The sequence below is a fragment of the Heptranchias perlo genome, chromosome 15 (genome assembly GCF_035084215.1).
Source record: "Heptranchias perlo isolate sHepPer1 chromosome 15, sHepPer1.hap1, whole genome shotgun sequence".
NCBI lineage: Eukaryota > Metazoa > Chordata > Chondrichthyes > Hexanchiformes > Hexanchidae > Heptranchias > Heptranchias perlo.
In genome coordinates this window covers 30,360,319-30,376,219 of record NC_090339.1, presented here as the reverse complement: position 1 = coordinate 30,376,219, position 15,901 = coordinate 30,360,319, and the positions used below count along the sequence as shown (strand labels likewise).

Below are 15,901 nucleotides of genomic sequence, written 5' to 3'. Positions count from 1 at the left end.
CATTCTCCTCCTAACTCTAAAATTCACTAACTTGCAACCTTAACCCCGGTGTGCGGACTCATTTACCTACCTTGCGGACCCCCTCAAACGTACATCTTCCGGATGGGGGCCGCCGTAGCTGCAGTCATGACCTCCTCGGAGGACGAACAGCATCACCAGCCTCGCCGGCCACGGCGTCCACCTCTGACACGTGGAGCTCCACAACACAGTGCTGTGACACATCCACCTGCACAGCAGGAGGGAGGGCAACCGCAGAGAGAGATGCGTCACAGAAGGCACTACCCTCGCCATAGGGTCTACAGACCGAGGCTCAGCTTTCTGGACCTCTGAGGAGCAGTGCACACAGAGGCTCAGAGTCACTTGACGTGTAGTCGTGGACATCTACAGCCTCCATCATGCCGAGCTGCTCCCGGCTGGCCCAAACACCATCATCTTACCTATCGCTGTCAAAGTCACCATTGCCTCAACAACTTCTCCTCGGATCCTTCCAGGGTGCCACCGGGGACATCGCCGGCGTCTCTCAGTCGTCTGCACAAAAGAGTCCTGCAAATACACCTGCACCCACTCTGCAGTGACACAATGGGTGACATCAGGTGTGGGTCATCATGGTGATCCTCAGGAAAGGGCCTTATTGCACAAGCCAGTCAAGAATGGCCAAGACATGGCAGTAGTGGTGACAATATATGTAATGTGAGTTGATCAGAAATCAAATGTAAGTAAAAACCATGACAAACCCTCAAAAACCCTTGTGCATCCCCTTCATGCTCACAACACGTTTGCCTTACGCTGCCTACTACACATCCGTGATGCATGCCCTGTGGCTGCAGCACAGGTAGTGGCCGGTTGGGTGAGGCTGACCGTGAAAGAGATGCATGAGAGGGTGAGTATGAGATAGAGCCATGGGATTGCATGAGGATTGGGTTGAGTGGTAGTGGTGGGATGAGTACTGGCGAGGTGAGTAAGTGCAGGTAAGATGAGGATGAGGTTTAAGTGGGTGTGAGGGGTGATGTGACAGAGTAGTGTTGGCAGTGCAGAAGGAGATGTGGGGTGGGGGCGGTGATGTGGCAGACGGAGTGTAGGGGAATGAGTAAGTGTACTCTCCTCGGCTGACCTACTCAGGTCATTGAAGCGCCTCCTGCACTGTATGCAGGTGCGTGATATGTTGGTGGTGCTGGTGACCTCCTCTGCCACCTCAAGCCAGGTCTTCGTGGTGGCAGAGGCAGACCGCTTCCTCCCGTCCGCCGGGGGGAAGATCTCTGTCCTCCCCCTCCTCACCCCATCCAGTAGGACCTGGAGTGAGGCATCATTAAACCTGGGAGCAGCCTTTCTCCTCGGGCTGCTCCATGCTGTAATTTTGGCTCCTTTCTGCAGCATCAGTCAGTGGAGGACTGCCCCTTTAAATAGGGCTCCTCCAGCTGACAGCCTATGATGCGGGTGCGCAGTCCGCCCGCTGCGCAGCTTTCCAGCGCGAAACCCGGAAGCCAAGGTAAGTGGCTTCAATTTACTTGCGATTATGTGCGGAACACCCCGGATTCACTGGGCGCGTTACCCACGCGCCCAGTCGACCCCCTGCTGCCAACCTGCCTCCCTCCTAATATTGAGCCCTTTATGTTATCCTGAGGATGTGAAAGGTGTAATAAAAATGCAAGTTTTTTCTTTTTTCCTTCTTTATGTAAAATCCACAATGATTGTTTTATATACTATAATAGTCATTAATTGAGATTAATTCAAAGTAAATGCAGTTAACATAGTTGTGGCACTTTTGTTGGATGGCCTAGCAGATAAAGGCACTAAAGGGGCGAACACTGCACCCCTCTACTTTTGGGATATGCCCTGGAAATAATACAACCTACTCACTATGTGCTCCTGCTCTCTCTGAATTGATGGAAAAAATCATTCAGCCAGACCATTTAGTTGACGCTAAAAACTACGAATCTGTTTTATTAAGAAGTAAGATCATACGAAAGCTAATTTTAAAAAATAACAACACAATCCTTTACTCTCACCGTTACTTTAAATAAAAAAAATTCAAAGCAAAATAAAGATTTGTTGAGGTGCTTTTTGCTTGAGTGCTTGCAGTGACCTATACATTTGATGGATCTGCATGAACTGAACCGAACTGATCTTAAGAATTAAAGAAAGCTTGCTATGTTTATCCCCAGATTCAGGCAGTTTCTGGCTTTGGAACTGTCAATCAAAAATCAAACTGCAAAAAAAGGCAAAAGGTGGCTTGTATACTACATTGATTGGCAGAAACACCCTGCATGTGTCTGCTTTAAGCAGGAAATGCTGATTCTGGCACACTTGCATGTCAGCTCAAGCCTGTGTGTTGTCCAGGTCCTGCTGTAGGCTGGCATGGGCTGTTTCATTATTGGAGGAGTTGTGAATGGAGCTGAACACTGTGGAATCATCAGTGAACAGCCCCACTCTTGACCTTATGACAGAGGGAAGGTCGTTGATGAAGGGAGTTGAAGATGGTTGGGCCAAGCACACTCCATGAGGAACTCCTGCAATAATGTCCTAGGGCTATGATGACTGGCCTTTGACAACCACAGACATCTTCCTTTGTGTCAGGTATGACACCATTGACTTCAATTTTGCAAGGGCTTCTAGGACTTTACGCTAAATGAACTGGAGAAGGATATCTCAGCTCATTTATGATCTGAAGAATTGAAAAATTGTTTCATAGATACTGTAGCAGAAGATGGATGTGATTCTTTCTTTCTTTCATTTATATACACTTAAATATTTAGAATATGCTAACCATTTTTTGTGCAGGTGTAAGTGCATGCTGTTATACTACTTCCCCAGTTTAAAATATACCATCTGAATACTTGCATGCATTCACTGTTATTATATTGGTATATTTGGTGTAAATGTCTTCAGTAGAAATATGAGCAATAATAGTTGCATTGACCAGGCTTTAATGTCACAGTAGCGAGAATCAGGCAATAAGTTTATTTTCTCTTTCCCCTTTCCACCCTTCACATGACTGATGAAGTTTATGTTCACCTTCAGTCAGAGAGATGGAGGACAGAAAATGTTGGAAGTACACAGTCGGCTTATCAGCATCTATAAAGAGAATAGATCGGTCGACCACTTCAGACAAAGAGGTTTAGAAATTCATCTGGGCCTGTTTTTGGGCACCAGCTGAGAGGCCCAGAGCAGCCTGAAATTGGGCCTCGGACTCATTGACATTTTACGTGCAAGCTGCAGGTGCCTGTCACACCTCCATAGGCAGCTCGTGCATTTGCAGGTAATTCCCGTAATGGGGTTTTGAGTGGGCAACGGGGGAGGAGGGCCGGGCTATCGCAACAACTGTTGTCAGAGGAGCTGTCTGGCTCCTCCTGGCACCAGAGGAAGGTTTTAAGGTTTAGAGAAATTATTATTTTTCTTATCATTAGTTGGTGGCTGCTGCTTTGGCTGCAGCAACTGCTTAAGAATCCTGAGCGGGACAGGCCAAACATGTGCACTGTTCATCGCAATCGAATTTCTGTGATGGGTCCGAAAACAGGCTTTAGGCCTCTTATATACATATTTAAGGGACCTGATGCCTGTTTTAGGCAGCCGCCAGGGATTTTGGGTCGGACGTGTTCAGGCGAAAACGTTTCCAGGTTGGTACCCGAAGTTGGGCCTCGTTGCATCTGTTTTATGCTCATAAAAGTGGCACAACGAGGTCTAATTTCTACACCATGGTCTCTACCCAAAATGTTAACCCATCTTTTCTCTTTACAGTTACTAATGGATTTGCTGTGTATTTTCAGTTTTTATTTCCAATTTCCAGCATTTACAGTTTTTTTTTCTTTTTGGCTCTAGTGGATGAAAGAATTCCCTTTGGTCATGAATTTACTTGATAACTGTTAAATGACTAGTGTGATTTTAGTGTAACAGATGTTTGAAATACTGACTATAGCAGCACAAGAAATGTGTGAAAATCTAGAAATTAGCTCATACTTTGTTTCTAATGTAAACATTAAACCGTAACAGCTATTCCAGTAAAGGGACTGAACCATACAAACAACAATTTCTCAGATTTGATTCCTGGTCTGTGCCAAGTTAGCTGGTCTCATTCAGCTGTAGGGCCATGTGGCAAAGATTAAGCATTTTTCTCTATGATGGATTATTTATTGGATTGTTTCTTTCATTTACACCTTACACAGGATTAAAATTGGTTATTGCTAACTGTTTCTGTAGTTTCCAGGGAATATACATTGCCGTCTGGTACACCAAAGCATTTAATATGTGTGGATCATTTGCCGCCATTGTCCTTGGGTGGGGCCCTGTCTCAGTTGATACTGGGGGCCCGATTTTAGCAGGGCTGCGGGTTCTCGGCGGATGGGCTAGCGGGCGCGTGGGTGAAATTAGTGGGTTTCCCGTGCGATCGTAGCAGGCAAACCACTAATTGGATCCACTTACCTGCTCCTCCGGGTTCCCCGCTGCTGATCTGCGCGTCGGGCGGGCTGCACATGCGCAGTAAGATCTGTCAGCTGGAGGCGCTCTATTTAAAGGGGCAGTCCTCCACTGACAGATGCTGCAACCAATAGCAAAGATGACTGCATGGAGCAGCCCAGAGGGAAGGCTGCTCCCAGTTTAATGATGCCTCACCCCAGGTATCAATACATGGGGTGAGGAGGAGGGGGAGGACAGAGATCTTCCACCCGGCGGGCGGGAGGAAGCGGCCCACCTCCGCCACCAGGAAGGCCTGGCTCGAGGTGGCAGAGGGGGTCACCTGCGCCACCAACATATCGCCCACCTGCACACAGTGCAGGAGGCGGTCCAATGACTTCAGTAGGTCAGCCACAGTGAGTACACGTCGTCCTTCCCCTACACTCCGTCTGCCACATCGCTGCCCCCACCCCACATCTCCTTCGGCACTGCCAACACTACTCTGTCACATCACCCCTCATACCCACTCAAACCCCATCCTCATCTTACCTGCACCTACTCACCTCGCCAGTACTCACCCCGCCACTACCACGCAACCCAATCCTCATACAATCTCATGGCTCTGTCCCATACTCACCCTCTCGTGCATCTCTCTCACGGCCAGCCTCACTCAACCTGCCACCACCTGTGCTGCAGCTACAGGGCATGCATCACATATGTGCAGTAGGCAGCGTAAGGCAAACGTGTCGTGAGCATGAAGGGGATGCACAAGGGTGTTTGAGGGTTTGTCATGGTTGTTACTTATATTGAATTTCAGAACAACTCACATCACACATTATATTGGCACCACTACTGCCATGTCTTCACGAATCCTGTCCGGTTTGTGCAATAATGCCCGCTCCTGGGTATCACTATGAGACCCTACCACTGATGCCACCCATTGTGTCACTGCAGAGTGGGTGTAAGTGTATTTGCAGGGCTCTTCTGCGCAGACGACTGAGAGACATCGGCGATGTCTCCGGTTGCACCCTGGAAGGCTGCGGAGGAGAGGTTTGGGAGGGCAGTGGTGACTTTGACAGCGACAGGTAGGAAGATGGTGCACGGGCCAGCCAGGAGCGACTCGGCATGAAAGAGGCTGCAGATGTCCACGGCTACATGTCGAGTGACTCTGAGCCTCCGTGTGCACTGCTGCTCAGAGAGGTCCAGGAGGCTGAGCCTCGGTCTGTGGAACCTGTGGCGAGGGTAGTGCCCTCTGCGACGCATCTCTCTCTGCGGTATCCCTCCCTCCTGCTGCACAGGTGGATGTGTCACAGCACTCTGTTGCGGAGCTCCACATGTCAGAGGTGGACGGCATGGATGGTGAGGCTGGTGATGCTGTTCGCCCTCCGAGGAGGTCATGATTGCAGCTACGGCGGCCCCCATCCTCAAGATGTACATCTGAGGGGGTCCGCAAGGTAGGTACATGTCTCCGGACCCCGGGGTAAGTGTGCAGGTTGGTGACTTTGACCGTCAGGAGGAGGGTGGTGGAGGCCAAACTTTGTCCCAAGTGACAGAGTGGCCTCCTGCAATGGGTGAGGGTCTCCCCCCCCCCCCCCCCCCCACCTGTCAAATGGACCTTTGCAGCTGCCACAGGCTGACAGCTGCAACACGTCCATTCGAGCTGGGAGTGTTTCCCCCAGTGTGGGAAACAGTCCCATGTTGTTCAAAAATCCCACATAGTCCCTTAATCAGGTCAGTTAATGACCTGAAATACCTAACTAAATACTGTCAAGTGGCATCCCACTGGCTTTAATTGCCTGCGGGATTCCCACCAGCGGGGGCTGCGCGCGCACGTCAGCGGGGAACCCGGAAGTGGGCAGGATCGAGGCGGGATCCGGTCCCGCTCCTGGATTTCCTGATTTTCGGGGGGCCCCCCGCCGAGAACGCACCCGATAGCGGGTGGTAAAATCGAGCCCCAGGTGTTTGGAACTGATATATTCAGTTGTAAACATCCAGTGGAACTGATTAAGTAATTATTTATTCAGCAGCTGCATTTGTGTGGGCAAACATCACTTTGAACCCTATGTAGTTATGAGAAACAGTTTCAATTTCTTTTGTTCTGGGATATCTTGAAAGAAATTGGAACCTTGTGCAGTATTGCATGAAAGCCGCAGTTTGTTTGAAGCCAGCAGTGATACAGGGCTAGACCAAGCCTCTGTGATAGTGTATTGTAGAAGTAAAGGAACCGTGTTTCAAGGATCAATTTAATGTAAAGTGTCAGCCTTGGCTCAATGGTAGCATTCTCACTTCCAAGCTGAAGATTGTGTATCCCCACTCCAGGCCTAATCTAGGCTGACACTCCACAGCAATAGTGTGTGAGTGCTGCACTATCAGAGGTGCTTTCTTTCGGATGAGACATTAAACTGAGGCCCTCAGGTAGGCATAAATGATCCAATGGCACTATTTAAAGAAGAGGGGGGCAGTTTTCCCAATGTTTTGGGGCACAATTTTTACTCTGAGTCGGGTACCCTACTCGTTTGCAGATATTTGCCAGGGGAACCTGGAAGTGAATTGAGTGCGTCGCAATCTACGATCGCAATTCAATTGAAGATAAGTATTTGAGATTCTGGGTTTCCCACGCGCCAGGCAGCCAGATTGACAGGCTGGCTACCTGTCAGCAGTGAAATCAGAGAGGGGAGCAGGAGGGAGAGAGAGAGAGAGAGAGATCATTGAGCTTGGAAAAATCGGTTGGGAGGGGGTGGAGGCGGGGGAGGGGTTGACGATATCTGGGGGGTCAGCCAGCATTGAACATTGCTGGGGGGGGTCAGCTGGCATCGGACATCGGGGTGGGGGGGGGGTGGTCAGCCGGCATTGGACATTGTGGGGTGGGGGGGGGGAGGTCAGCCAGCATCTTGGACTGGGGCGGGGGGGAGTTAGCCAGCAATGACATTGGGTGGGGGGGGGTCCAGCATCGGAGTGGGTCCACCATTGCGGGGTGTGTCCTGTCGGCCAGGTGAGCTTGTTGGGCTTGGATGAAACACTCCTGCTCCTCCGGGCCCACAAGCAGTTTAATAAAGGCACTCACCTCATGGATCTGGCCTTTCCCGCCTGCTTTTACCTGACGGGAATCGGAAGCGATGGGAAACCCGAACAGGCACAGTTGTAAGTTTTCCATACACAAAATATTAAGTACCGCACGTATTTCAATGAGGTACATTGCCCCTTTAAGTATCGGCCCGCCGGCTTTAAGTGGGGGCAGGTCTTCCTGGTAAACCCAGAAGTGGGCGGGTTGGACTATTTTGACTGCCCACCCGCCCCCAATCCACCCATTCTTGGGGGTTAAAATTACCCTCTTGATCACCATTTATTGCTCAACCAACATCAGGAAAACACATTACTTGGTCATTTATATTATTGCTGTTTGTGGGCCCTTGCTGTGTACAAATTGGCTGCCACCTTCGCCCACATTCCAACAGTGGTTACACTTCAAAAGTATTTATAAATGCAAGTTCTTTTGAGCATTAGCATAGGAGAAGTGGAAAGGAAAATCAGGCAGGGTGCATAACAGGCTACCATTTGCTACCATTCATTTTGTGTCCTCTGCTAAAGTTGAATTTCACCCCCAGGGGATCTTACCTTCTGTTGTTGACACGGTGAATTCCTGATCTTGGTTATGTTATTAAGCACAGGAGTTTTTACCCTTAAATATTGGGACTTCAGTATAATGTACTGCAAAGATTGTCAGTAATCTTCTAAGTAGAGCTTTTTAATAAAAACATATACATTATTTATTTTCAATTCTGTTTTTGTAGAATATTTTACTGACCTGAGGGGCCGTAGTGAGGATGATCCAGCCCTTCGCTGGGAATTTTATGGCAGCTCTGCATGTGGTGAGTACTGAAATATTTTAATAATTACTTAAGAAGAAAATATATGGAACACGAGGAGTCAATTTGGCTCATCAAGCCTATCCTCCTAATTGATCATATACAGTGTGCCTTTTTTGTATCCTACTCATTCAAAATAATGAATTTTCAGAGCTTTTTTTGTCTTCCCCTCAGTCAACAAAGTTAGCTTGATGAAAATCCAATTGAATACACAGAAGCTACCCATTTGTTGTAACCTAACATAACTATGACCTAGATTTTCCATTTGGTGTTATTTTATGGTTGGTTGGTTGGCGTTAACCCGTTTAAAATAAATGGATAACAATGGCATTAAAATGACACTGATTGGAAAATCTCGGCTGATGTACATAATTTTATTCAACCTGGTTTCATCTAAAATTACCCCCTAGTGAATTACTGTTATTACAAAAATATTAAAAATCTAGTACTGCACATTGTAGAGATAATATTGAATAAAATTAGATATACTTACAGTTGCTGCAGTTTATTTGGGCAGTCGAGTAAACTGGACAAACTGCCCACCCAAACCAATATACATTAATAATAATACACATATCATTGGTTTGACTGAATAGCACAACACAAAAAAAATTATTCTCTTTAATTTCTCAGGAACCTATCAAAAAACATAATTTCACTGTCACTGAATATATCTCTTATTAACTTATTTCCAGCAGCCGTGTACACATCTCCTCTACTCCTGCACGCCACTTCTTGCAACATCATAACTTCTGATTCACCATGAGCAATGCTATTGGAGATCCCATATTGCTAGATAGATAGATTTGTACATGAACTTATCGCTTCAATTTTTTTCATCCTCACCAACTGATACATCAGTATTAACGGTTCTTGAACAGCCAATATTATTTCTCCAACTGCGGTACTCAGTTACTAATGCTGAGTCAAAGAGGGCTGGGAAGCAGAACATTTCAGCACAGGGAGAAGAGTTCAAAATTATTAACACTGAACCAGGGAGGGCTGAGGAGAAGACTTGATTTTTCTGGTTACAGCACAAGTTGGACATACTGGACTAATCTAGTCTGGTGGATAATTCCACAATAAGCACCCAGACTACAGCTGTTTTGCAGATTTATTTATAACTTTTAAAATAGAAATCATTGTGTTACTATTTAATGTCTTTGTGAAGTTAAAATTGTAACAACTACACATGTTTTTAAAGTACTTCACTCATTCAAAATCATGTTTGAAGTATGATCTGTTCAGGAGATTTTTGAATGTTTGTAGCAAAAGTTGACTCTGAACCATGCATTTTGTTTATAGCTAGCGTTGACCTCTGCTTTGCACTGCCTGATCCTGTTCTTCCTCAGGCAGGACTAGTTTCACGTACTTTTTTCTGGTTTGGAAAATACTTGTGGGGAAATAAAAACTGCTTTGATCAAATTTTTTATGTCAAGAACCAATATTGTAACATTGAAATCTTATGGTAACATGTTTGCTTTCAAGTGGCATAAGCTTGAATGTCAACAACAACAACTTGCATTTATATAGCGCTTTTAACATGGTAAAACGTCCCAAGGCGCTTCACAGGTGCGATTATCAAACAAAATTTGACACCAAGCCATATAAGAAGATATTAGGACAGGTAGGTTTTATGGAGCGTCTTGAAGGAGGAGAGAGAGGTAGAGAGTCAGAGAGGTTTAAGGAGGATATTCCAGAGCTTAGGGCCTAGGCAATTATATAAATGTCACGGAGGTTTATATTGCAGTTTACTCCTTGTAAGTGGGGTAGAATTTATTACCTAGGAATTGTATGAACTTGAGGAGGGGGGCTAAATTTTACCAGTACCTGAAGGCGTCTGAGATTTCCAGTGTCAAACAATGGGCTGGAGCTGGGCATCTCAGCGTACACTGTTAGTTAGACTTTTTTCTGCACCCTTCAGCGCAAAAACTTGTGTCTGGTTACAGCACAAGTTGGACATACTGGAATAATCCAATGGCAAGGGCAACAGGACACCTGAGACCTTAGTGAATGGTGGGACCAACAGTGTATCTCCTTAACCAATGAGATTTAAGGATTGAGAAATATACAGAGAAACCACTGAGAAGAAGGGTGAATTAGAGTCAAATCAGGTACAGAAAGAGAAATAGAGGAGAAGAAATATTGGATTAAGAGAGAGAGAAAAAAGATACAGAAAGGAAAAATAAGAAAAATAATATTAAAATTTAAATTTGACATTTTTAAATTCTTCAACAATAATTCACTACCTGAAGGAATGAGATTCCATAGTATAAATTGTTCACTTTCTGGGTGAGAGGTTGATCGGCAGTTATTAACAATCATCATTAATAACAATTATTAACATTAAATCACTGGATTGGGGGTAATATTCTGGCATGGGTGGAGGATTGGTTATCTAACAGGAAGCAGAGAATTGGGATAAATGGTTCATTCTCAGACTGGCAACCAGTAGCCAGTGGTGTTCCGCAGGGGTCGGTGCTGGGTCCCCAACTCTTCACAATCTATATTAACGATTTGGAGGAGGGGACTGAGTGTAACATAACAAAGTTTGCAGATGATACAAAGATGGGAGGGAAAGTAGAGAGTGAGGAGGACATAAAAAACCTACAAGGGGATATAGACAGGCTGGGTGAGTGGGCGGAGATTTGGCAGATGCAATACAATATTGGAAAATGTGAGGTTATGCACTTTGACAGGAAAAATTAGAGAGCAAGTTATTATCTTAATGGCGAGAAGCTGGAAAGTACTGCAGTACAAAGGGATCTGGGGGTCCTAGTGCAAGAAAATCAAAATGTTAGTATGCAGGTGCAGCAGGTGATCAAGAAGGCCAACGGAATGTTGGCTTTTATTGCTAGGGGGATAGAATATAAAAACAGGGAGGTATTGCTGCAGTTATATAAGGTATTGGTGAGACCGCACCTGGAATACTGCATACAGTTTTGGTGTCCATACTTAAGAAAAGACATACTTGCTCTCGAGGCAGTACAAAGAAGGTTCACTCGGTTAATCCCGGGGATGAGGGGGTGGACATATGAGGAGAGGTTGAGTAGATTGGGACTCTACTCATTGGAGTTCAGAAGAATGAGAGGCGATCTTATTGAAACATATAAGATTGTGAAGGAGCTTGATCGGGTGGATGCGGTGAGGATGTTCCCAAGGATGGGTGAAACTGGAACTAGGGGGCATAATCTTAGAATAAGGGGCTGCTCTTTCAAAACTGAGATGAGGAGAAACTTCTTCACTCAGAGGGTAGTAGGTCTGTGGAATTTGCTGCCCCAGGAAGCTGTGGAAGCTACATCATTAAATAAATTTAAAACAGAAATAGACAGTTTCCTAGAAGTAAAGGGAATTAGGGGTTACGGGGAGCGGGCAGGAAATTGGACATGAATTTAAATTTGAGGTTAGGATCAGATCAGCCATGATCTTATTGAATGACGGAGCAGGCTCGAGGGGCCGATTGGCCTACTCCTGCTCCTGTTTCTTATGTTCTTATGTTCTTATCATGTCGTTAAAAAGGTACTTACACTATTAATTACTAGACTTAACTTTCTGTGGCGAGTTTAACGTGCAATTAATGTACTTAAAAATAAGGGGGTGGCTAAAGGAGAGATGCCGTTTATGTGAAGCGAACGGAGGAGTGGCATAAATCAACCAGCAAGTTCTAGAAATTTGCAACTCACGGTGTATCTCAATCCCCTGAATTTACTGGCCAATTTGCACATTAATAGCGGCCTGCGTTGTTCACACACCGTTATTTTTTCAGCAGATTCCGGCCCATTAACTCATTTGGCAATTGTAATAAAGTGTAAAGAAATTTACATTCGTCCATTTGTGGATGGGAGGGTCAAAAATTGCAAGAGAATAATGTTTTGGAGTTTGCATGGTACCTTGCTTAAGTATAGTACCTTTTTTAGAATTTTTTTTATTTTCCCGGAAGAACTTAACTTTAAAGCAGAACCAGAGGATATGAATAATAATCCCAGATCACTTCACTGCGCCAACACAAATCTGATTCATGCAAATTCACTAAGTAATGAGATGGCTAGGTCTAATACACTCTGTACAGTATCATACTGGATCGGATCTGTGTTTCATATAAAACATAAGAAATCAAAGGTCAAGAAAAGAACATTTGGCCATTGATGCCCATCTTCAGCTCTCCCATTAGATTACTCTGCTCTGAATCCTTGCCAATGTCTATATTACCTGTGGTACAGTAAGTAGAATTGAACACAGTACTCCAAATGTGATACAACCAGTAAAATGTAAAGCCTTGGCATAACCTCAAAATCACACAATAGGCTTAGATGAAGAAATGCCATCAGCCCATTTGCTCTCATTCTATCCAAAATACCAAACCTGTCATCTGCCTATTACAGTATTTAGCTATTTCTTACATGCCCTAGACTCAACCACCCTCTCTGGCTGTCTATTGATCAATTCTTAGCTAATAAAATGTTCCCTTTCATGGGTGCAAAACCTTGTGAAAGCAGTATTGGTCAGACTAATATGTAATTTCTCACACATTTGGCCAGTAGTTTGTTTAACCTTTACAGAGTTGTCTAGTATTGTGGTATTTTCCATCTTCCAAGTTAAGAGAAGATGTTGTGGGCATACTAAGTGTTCCCCAGTAAGCAGATTACCATAATTAAGGTTAGTTGTTAGACTGGGCTACACTAATACAACGTAGCATTAGTTATAGTTTGTAGGAGACTCGGTCAATTTATGCAGTCTGTCTTTAAGCTGTTTACATGGGAAAAGGGCATTTTATTTTAAAGAAAAGGCCCAACTGCAACAAGAACTTTTTGTTCACCAATGCCAAAAGTCCCAGAGCGCACATATGTTTGATATTGGTGGTATATTATTAGTATTCTCTCTGGTAAAACCTCCCAAGAAGTTGTGATTCAGCATGTTATCAATCTCCTTTTCATTTTCATATTCAACTCCATATGGTTCCCTTAGGATTTTAACTTTCTCCTTAACCGGTCTCTTGTTTTTATGGTATTGGAAGAATTGTTGGCATTATGTTTTCCTTCTGCTGCTTTGTCTGTTTCCAGTTTTCTCTCAACACCCCAACCTCTCTTGTGATCTGCTCTGTATGATCTTTTACTTGGCCCAGTGGTAACTCTTTCCCCATCGCTCTAAGTTTTGCAGAACGTTTTCTTAATCTTTCCTTTAATTCTCCTCCTGATTCAGAGTATTTTTTTTTAATCAACTTTGTCTTTTCTGTATGTACTTATCCTACATGTCCCTTATACTGTCCATGTTCCAGTTTGAGTTTCCCAACACTCTAGCATGGTTATAGCAACAAGACTGTTTCCATAGAAAGGCCTAGGCTTCTATGAAACAAAACTTATAAACCTTATATTTGGAGTGAAAGAGTTGTTAAACCACAGGACTAACTATTATGCTTTGTTAAATTACAATCTAAATTCTTCCATAAATCTTTTGCTGCATCCTCTGTCTCTACTGCATTTCTTATTTTGGTATTATTTGCAAACTTGCCAAGCTTATATTTGATTTTGATATCCAAGTAATTAATGTTCATTAGAATTAGCACTGACGCCTGTGAAACTCTACTTAACACCTCCTTGCACCACTCTGACATTAATGCTTTCACAGTTACTCTTTATTTTTTTATATAAAGGTAATTGATCCAGTTAGAAACAGGTTCTAAGTACTGCTCCCTGAGGAACTCCTCTTAACACTAATCCATGTTCTGACATTATCCTTCTCGTAGCTACTCTCTCCTTCCTTTTTAGCGAACTTCTTATCCAATCCCATTGTTCTACATAGGATTCCAGTAGCTTTTAACTTAATTAGAAATCTTTCATGTGGGACTTTGTGAAAAGGATTCTGAAGAGCCAATTTAAACATTATAGACTATGTCATGGGAGAGTGGCCTAAAAGTGTTTTCTCCTGAATTTGCTTTTAAATCACATTCAGGTTTAAACTCTTTCTCTGAACAGTCGTTGTGATGTGTCATTCTTGCACTTCCTATTATTCAGATTTGCAGCATTTGCCATATTTGTTCTTTTTATTTGCCCCCTAAGTTATCATCTAATTCAGTTTTCGGTGAGTTTTGACATCAGTAAGGGTCAAGGCAAACACCACAGGTAAGGGCAGTGGTGGCATTAGGACAGGATGGCACATCAGGGGATGTATTGGATGTTACCATAGTTTGCTCTGACAAGGATTGCTCAGTTTTTTTCTTGTAACTGTGGAAATAATATTCGGCTGTTCAAATGCTATTTATATTTTGTTATATCACTTGTAAAACTGGTTGCATACAATTGTCTGGACATAATGATTCTATTTGAACTTTTCAGAGCAGGACAAGGAGATTGTTTGTAACATTTTGGCAAACCCCCCTGGCCTTGATGAAGAGGAAGATGAAGATACCAATTCCTTTGTGTTCGAGTTTTCAGACAAACCTCCTCTTACATGTTACAATATACAAGCTTCCCTTTCTCATGGGTAAGAGTTAGATTCTAAATCATTCTAAATCAAAATAATTTAGGAGATAATTGCAAGAATTTAAACCCATTGTCATGTGGGATTTGGTGGTGCTTTGGGTTAAACATTGGGTTCGGGGAGGGTGGTGGCGACAGCCCAGATCATGGAAGGCCCAGGGTGTCCTTATACTCCTGGCCCACAAGGAACATTTAAAAAGTTTAAAAAATTGAACTTTCCGTGGCCTCCTGTGGCCAGGATCCAGCCTGCCACTAGCTTTTGTTGGCAGATTTGAGACTGTCCATGCCCTAATTGGGGCCCCAGTTAAAATGGTGTGCGTGTCACAGTGACATCATTGAGACACGACTTCGCTATTTAAATTAGGCCCCACTCCTCTAAGGTGGGCTGTCTTCACAGGCAAGTTGAGATGTGGGGGTGGGGGTGGAGGGAACACGTCGAGAACGTGGGAGAACCCCTTATGCCATCTTAACTGTCTGCCTGCACTATTCCCGCCCGGGGTGGTGGAGGGGTGGTAAATTTGGCCTTTTATTTGTGAAAAGCAGCACATTAGTTTGTTTAATTTGGTGGATATTGAACTTAATGGCAAGCACAGATCACACAAAAACATGGTGGTATTTCATTCGTTCATATTCCCAACTGTTGTTTTTTGCATGGGATTCATATGCTTATGAGAGTAACAGCATTTTGAGTGTGGTTTTATTGGCTGTGTAACAAAATTGATCATTTGGTGAGATCAAAAACTGATGTTGCAAGTTCTATTAACTTAAGATCACCATGAGATAAAAACTCCATTGCTCCACTCCAGGAGCATATCAGGAAATTGCAGATTTCTAGCTTATGATTTACCATCCATTACTTTAATGGCTACAAAATCACAAGCCAGGAATGCACAATTTCCTGATTATGGGCTTCCAGCATGTGTCAGGATTCAAGCAGCAGAATTTTTACCCCAAGCAAACTTTTTAAGTTTGGGAACAATGTGAAAACTAAAAAATAATTAATCACAATTAACCCCAAAAATTCTTATTCTTTCTTCTTCTCTGCCCCCAATCCACTTTTCTCTCCTTCTCTTCTTAAGATGTTGACTCCTGCTGGGATACAGTTCTATGGAACTAGCCATCCTCCAGTACCTTGCTTAGGAGACTCATTTATATGTGAGCCTACATAGTGAG

General features: G+C 44.1%; 1 protein-coding gene across 3 annotated transcripts in view; it reads left to right on the top strand.

The window, feature by feature from the left end:
• LOC137332955 (BCL-6 corepressor-like protein 1) overlaps window positions 1-15,901 on the top strand; it is a 152,555-nt gene that overhangs the window by 128,448 nt on the left and 8,206 nt on the right. For 2 of the 3 annotated variants that reach the window (XM_067997003.1, XM_067997002.1), the window contains exons 12-13: window positions 8,178-8,255; window positions 14,585-14,732. In XM_067997003.1, coding sequence (XP_067853104.1) covers window positions 8,178-8,255; window positions 14,585-14,732 — 226 coding nt within the window. Of the gene's footprint in view, window positions 1-8,177; window positions 8,256-14,584; window positions 14,733-15,901 lie in introns of those variants that run through there. The other variant, XR_010965766.1, reaches the window with a different exon arrangement.